Raw genomic sequence first — 6,956 nt, forward strand, 5'->3', positions numbered from 1 at the left:
TAATTGAAAGCAAGCTAAATATCAATAGAACATTTATAATGGAGCCTAATCCACCAGTTCAGAATAGAAAAGATTTTAAGTACTCCATACTGCTTTTAACACATTCTAAAAATATTAATTCTCCATCATTAATAGAAATCTCTTTTTAGACAAGTTACATTTATGCTAGTTTTTGTATCTTAATGTCAAAATAACATTAGCAAATACCACTTGTTTAAAATATTACCTTTTCTTGGACAATTGCCACATATGGTAGGATCATTAAAACATCTTTCCGCCGGCAAAGCAGTTCTTGTAGTATTAAAATCTCAGCCACAAGGGTTTTTCCACCACTTGTTGGCAAAGAATATATTAAATTTTTTCTTTCTTGCACAGAATTCAGTGTTAAGCAAGTATGTTGCCATTCTGGGAGGGGGGAGGAAGAGAGCATTATTTTCCCCTAATAGTCTCAATCTTATAAAGTTTTCTAAGGAAAAATCAAATGCCACCTTGTGTAGCAATCTCCTCATAATGATAAATGTAATTATGTATCAATGTTATGTCAAAATTAAGAACAATCTAACAATAGCCAGAGGTGAGGGAAGAGGGGACAGTGGGGAGAAGGGTTTTCAGGAACTACTACAAAGGACACAGGGACAAAACCAAAGGGGAGGGTAGAAGCAAGGGAGGGAGGTGGGTTTGGCTGGGGTGGGGGCGAGTGGTGGGGAGAAAAAGTAGACAACTGTAATTGAATAATAAGGCAATTTAAAAAAAAGAAAAAAAAGTCTCCAAAGTGTTATGTGCACTTCCAGTGAGAGCCTGATTTGAATTCAGGCCTGGTCATTGGGGTGGGCAACTACCTCTCCTACTCACCAGCTGCAAACTTAGGTCTAAAATCCCAGCAGGGCAGTGCCTGCAGGACGGTAGGCATCATCTTGGAACATCAGAGGAGCTACAGGATAGTACCTGATCTGTGTGAATTCTAAGGCTTTCCTCTTATGTTCTGCAAGGAGACTGTGTAAACTTCCCTTTCTCATTCAACCAAACACCACCTTAGAGAACCAGCAGAGAAGAAAAATAATGAAGTTTGTGCAAACTACGAAGGAATGTTTAGCTCTTGTGGGGAGCTGAACTTTGAAAGGCCTGAATATCATTTTAAATTGACAGCTTAATCCTTAAAAGACAGATTATTAATAGGCACATATAAGATTTCCACAAATTAGCAAGGTGGAATTCATGAAAACTATCACGTCAGATCCAAGACATGGTGTGAAAACTAGTATAACTATTGTACTTTGTAGGATAATTTGATAATGTGGATCGTCAGAGGTCTTCAAATTGTGTACCAGTATTCTATCACTAGAAAAATGGGAAAATATGTTTCAAGACATTTCACTGTAGAGAAACACAAATAACTAATAAATACATGAAAAGATGCTTAATTGCTAACCTAGTGGGTTAACAAAATAAATAAACACCAAATAACTACGCCCCCTGCAAAAGGCTTATTAATATAAAATCTAGCTGACCAAAGTGGAAACAGGCATTCTTGTGTGTGGCTTATGAAAGCATAAACTGCTAAAATCTTTTTGGAAAGCAATTTAGCAGATATCAAAAATAAAACTGCACATGCCCTGACCAATGTGGCTGAGTTGTTTGGGTGTTGTCCCATAAAGCCAAGGGTCACGGATTCGATTTCCGGTCATGGCAAGTGCTTGGGTTGCAGGTTCAGTACCCCATCAGGGTACCTATGAGAAGCAACCTATCAATGTTTCTTGCATCAGTGTTTCTCTCTGTCTCTTTCTCTCTCCCTCCCCCCCTCTCTAAAAATAAATAAAAATTTTAAAAAACCCTGCACATTTTCTTTGATCTCGTAGTATTACTAATAATATTTCTAGAACTCTACACCTATAGAAATAAAGGGGTAAATAAAGATTATGTGCAGAATGCTCATCATGGCACTGTTTACACATAACAAAAAGCCATTGGGGCATAAGGGTTGAATGAATTTTTGCACAATCATATGATGTAATTCTTTGCAGCTTGAAACTGGGGGAATAGATTGATTTCTATATGTTCAATATACAGGTAAGTGAAAAAAAAGCAGATTATAAATGTGTTGGATAGTATCATCCCATTAGTGTACAGATATTATTAAACAATACATGTATAGAAAAAATGGGCTTTAATGTGTTGTTTTCCCAAAAAATTAAATTAAGAAAATGGTTAACGGGATATATTACAAGGGTATTAAAATTAATTATACATAAATGAAAGTTACAGGTGACTTATTGTGCATTTTCGATGGTTCTCGAATATTTGCAAATGACTATGTACTGTTTTTTGAATATTTCAGAGATTTTCAAAATTCCTTAAATACGTAAATGTGATACTTAAATATTAAAAAGTACTTCAGATTGGTATCACCCATTAGTTATCAAACTGCAGATGTTTGTGTGAAAATACAACTTGACCATATCTACATTTTATACAACTCAGATTTAAAATATGAAATGGCCAAAATAACAAATATTAGGAGTATTATTTATCTTCAAACATTAAAAAAGTAAATTACTGTATTTTGCCATATATAATGTGTACTTTTTTGCCCAAACTTTTGAGGGAAAAATAAGGGTGTGCATTATACATGGGTAGTACAAATTTTGTATGTTTTCAATTCTTTTATTTATGCTTATGCATTAACAATGTAACTCTAGAAATAACGATATCTGTATGCAAAACAAACCCTTGGAATATGATAATTGCTTTTGTTTCTAAATATAAATAAATAAATACTTGCATTAAAAATGAAGAAGATTTTTTCCCTGAAAGTTTGGGCCAAAAATATATATGCACATTATACACTGGTATAATATGTAATAATTGGCAAAATATGGTAACTTAGTTCTCATTTATATAAAACACACTAAGCATGTAATCCTACAATAAAAAAATCACACTACAAGGGTGGGCAAAAGTAGGTTTGAGTATGAGAATAGTCATGACGTGAGATTCTTGCATTATTAATTAGTTTATCATTTATTTATATTGCAACTGTAAACCTACTTTTGCCCATTCCTGTATAAAGTTGAGATTGTCTAGTTCAGGGGTTCTCAAACTTTCTGGCCCATCAGAATGCCCTGGAGGGCTTGTTAAAGCAGTTTGCCGGTCCCACTCCCAGAGGTTCTGATTCAGTAGGTCTGGGATGGGGCCTGAGAATGCACATTTCAACAAGTTTCCAGGTGATGTTGATGCTGGGGTCCAAGAACTGCACTTTGAGAACCACATATAATTGTTTCAAATTGGTCACATCATTAAGCTAAATTTACAAGAAGAGATTTAAAAAGCTACTAATTACCGTAGCCATTACCAAAATCTAATTTGGCATATCCTTGACACAAAATTTGAAAAACAACTATTATTATTTTTATTATCATCAGCATCCCTTTGTAATACATCAGAAACTTAAGACTCAGTGCGTTAAACTTGTTTAACTGACAGGGCCAGAATTTCTAAGTAGGCGGACAACCCCCAGCAGTTGAGAATCATAAAAGATGAATTAGATAGAGCCCTGTACTTAGGGTGCTCATACTGTTAGAAGATGTAAACAAAGAACAAGGTGCTAGGAGAAAAGCAAAGGGAAAAAAGGTAACATCTCCAAGAGCAATACACACCATTAGCTCTTAAACTAGCAACCTCACAATTTAGAATTTATTAGACTCTTGTAGAGTCTTTGTCTTAAGCAGTCCTACCTCCCCAACCTGTTTTCTCTCTGAGCTGAGAACCCATGTTTTCATATGATTCTTAAGATATTAACATAAGTTTCAGAAATTCTTATCAAGTGATTGGTTGATAGGCTGATCTTCCAGAATGGCAGAAATTGTACCCTGTGTCAAAAATGACACATATTTTAAATATAGGCAAGGATCTAGGATTTTGAAAAAACATTACATGATAGTCGCTAATATTCTTTGCACTTAAATGTTAACTTCAGCTCTCTTAAAGGTGTAGAGTTTTAATCAATGATATCACTGACTTCTTTCAGTCAAAATATCTCAGTAGTTAAAGGAATTTCAACAGCTAAGTTTTGGTAGAGAAGACAGAGCCAGTCAAATAAACACCAGCTAAGAAAACTGAAGAACAGCTAGACAATCAGAGAAAGAACCAGGAGTGGAATGTCAAGAAATAAGGAAGTTTTTCAAAAAGAATCTGGCCAATCGTGTCAGGTAAGCTACTGAGCAGTCAGGAAAGGTAAGAATAAAGGTATCACTGGGTTTAGACCCCCAAGTCCAGGGGTGTCAAACTCATTTTCACCAGGGACCACATCAGCCTCATGGTTGCCTTCAAAGGGCCGAATGTAATTTCAACTCCTTAACAGTTAAGGAGTAGTTACATTTATACAGTCCTAAACTTATTTTGGCTCTTTAAAGGCAACCACAAGGCTGATATGGCCCCCTGGTGAAAATGAGTTTGACACCCCTGCACTAGTCATTGTATCTTAAGCACACAAAACCCCCAAAGTTGGAGTGGGTTGGGAATTATTTGAGGTGAGAATAGGGAGGCAGCAAGGATAACAGGTTTGAGAATTGTGACCACAAAGGGAAGGAAAGAGGTTCAGTAAGTAGTAGTAGGATAGGGATAGGTTGAGAGAGTATTGAAACTTTGTTTTTAAGATGTGATATATGACCATGGAAGGATCTGTTTTCTATTGATTTGCACTACTACTATGGTAATGGTGGCAAAATCTTTTTCATTTCAGCAAAAAGCATTACCATATAATTTTTCAATTCCCTTGAACTGAACATAAAGGTCTCTCACTTTGCTGGGTAAGGAATAAAAAGGACCAAGATCATCTGATGATGACTCAATTGTTTTCTTAGCAACATTAATTTCTTCAGATAGGAGGTTCTCTTTGAGCTGTTTAATCCTCGAAAATATTGGTGTTTGGGCCTTTGCATTTCCAGTCATGGTACTTTTTAGAAGATCTTTAAGGCTTTTTCTCCTATTCACATCTGAACTAGTTCTGATTTTAGAAGAGGATTCATCAATTTGCTGGGGTTGCTCTATGCTATTATGGGGCAATTCCTCATTCACAGTCTCGTGAGAGGTTGAATTCCAATCCCTCTCTTTAGTAGACTGATCACCCAAATCATCTGAAGAGTTCTGCAAATTTTCAAAGTATAAAACCTGTGAAGAAGGCAATTCATACAAAAGATCAGCTTCAGGTTCAATAGAGACATCTTCATGCCCGCTCTGGTTCTTTGTGTGTTCATGTGTTTTTAATTCAATAAAGCTGCCTACTGTAGTAATGCTGAGTTTGCTATGTTTGATGTTTTCTGAACAAAGATCTGCAGTGGCAAGGTCTGCATCATGTTTCCTATTTTCAGAAAGTTGCATATATTTTTGTTCCAGGTCATCAACTTGAGCTAACAAAGAATTTTCAGCAAAGCTATCATAGTCACCAAACATGTCCTCTTCGCTATCACAATTCTGGAAAGAAAACAAAAAAATTTATGATCAATTCTAACTTCATTAAGAATGAAAGTTTCAGCCTAGGGCTATACCAGGTTTTTAACTAAATGGTCACATACAAATCATAGATCTAAATGTAAATCATCATATGAAATAGGTATTATCATATCCACTTTACAGATGAAGAAATGGAGGCCTAGAGAGGGTAAGTGACTTGCCTAATCTGCACTCTTAGAGTATAATGATGCTGGGATCCTAATTCTTAAGACAATGCTAAATCCTTCAAGAGGTAGGTAGCAAGACTGGTAGACATCTATTGGTATGCCATCTCACTAGAAGTTCTGATACTGCACTAACCCTCCCCTCCGAGACTCCAATCTACAGAGTGGCCTGTAACAAAACCATGCTTGTACTACTGGACACTCCAGGGAGATTGTCCCTAGGACTTTGGAATTGAGAGGGAGAGTCTGCATACTGACTTAAGGCCAACTACTAAATAGAAGAGATGTAAACTCGGAGGTAGCGATAGAGTGCAGTGATTAAAAACACAGGATTTGGAGTCAGAAGTGTAGTTTCTTAACTTCTCAGGGCCTGATTTCTGCTGTAAAATACAGTTAATTCAACAAGCTTAACAAAGTACGTAGCACATAATTGGTCTGCAATACATGGGAGTTTTCATTAGCACAGCAGAAGCAACAGTGACTTCAAAGTCTAACCTTGCGTCAGCCATGCCACTTATGTCTCGGGGATAAGACATAAGTTTCGAGGATAGATAAGTTTCATATCTATATAGAAAGAGGGAAAACAAGGCAATGCCTCACAAGTGAGAATTAACAGAGTTAACAAAACAGAGGTAAGCACAAGAAGACTAGTAGATAACTGATCAATTGTTTGCACCTGAGAAGGAAACTAGCAAAATTTTGGAGTTTCAAGTTCCATGCTTTCTATACCTGGTCTCCCACTCCTCTTTCGGTGGGTAAGAGCAGTAGGAGACCTGGGTTTGTAGCACTGCCCCAAAGGTGGGAAATGGGATGAGAAACTCGGGGTAATGTGAGAGCCAATGGGGCTGTATACCTCGACCGGTTGCACGCCCACAGTTTTCCGTCGCCGGCTCCCAGCCACCATCTCCTCCTTGTCCTCCTCCTGCCCATCGCCCAGCTTGAGCTCCGCCACGGTGGGCGCGACAAAAAGCATCTCTAGGCTAGGACGGTTCCTTTTGCGGACAGACACCCGCCGGCGGATGCAGGAACCACCTTCATCCATGGCAGGGGGTCCTGCCCGAACGACGTTCCGTGCCCCAGCAGCCAAACCACAGTGGCGTGGGGAGTTGAGGACAGGGCAACAGCAGGAACAGCGGACTAGGTCGCTATCCTCTCCACCCACCTTAGAGAGAGACAAATGGATTGCTCTCGGGCCGGAAGCGGAGGCACGGACGTAGCAGCGCGCCTTCCTGTCGTCCAATCATAAGTGTCGCGGGCTTGCGGCGCTCTGAGTGGGAACGTAAG

At 38.2% G+C, this 6,956-nt stretch overlaps 1 protein-coding gene across 3 annotated transcripts in view; it reads right to left on the bottom strand.

Annotated features, from left to right (window-relative positions):
* Positions 1 to 6,864, bottom strand: part of HELQ (helicase, POLQ like) — a 62,374-nt gene extending 55,510 nt beyond the window's left edge. For all 3 annotated transcript variants that reach the window (XM_045183637.2, XM_045183636.2, XM_024574806.4), the window contains exons 1-3: positions 6,526 to 6,864; positions 4,752 to 5,469; positions 227 to 405 (exon numbers count right to left, since the gene is read on the bottom strand). In XM_045183637.2, the coding sequence (XP_045039572.2) occupies positions 227 to 405; positions 4,752 to 5,469; positions 6,526 to 6,714 (1,086 nt within the window). In that variant the 5' untranslated portion in view covers positions 6,715 to 6,864. The remainder of the gene's footprint in view (positions 1 to 226; positions 406 to 4,751; positions 5,470 to 6,525) is intronic.
* Positions 6,865 to 6,956: the final 92 nt, after the last annotated feature.

This window comes from Desmodus rotundus, chromosome 4 (assembly GCF_022682495.2).
Source record: "Desmodus rotundus isolate HL8 chromosome 4, HLdesRot8A.1, whole genome shotgun sequence".
Lineage (NCBI taxonomy): Eukaryota > Metazoa > Chordata > Mammalia > Chiroptera > Phyllostomidae > Desmodus > Desmodus rotundus.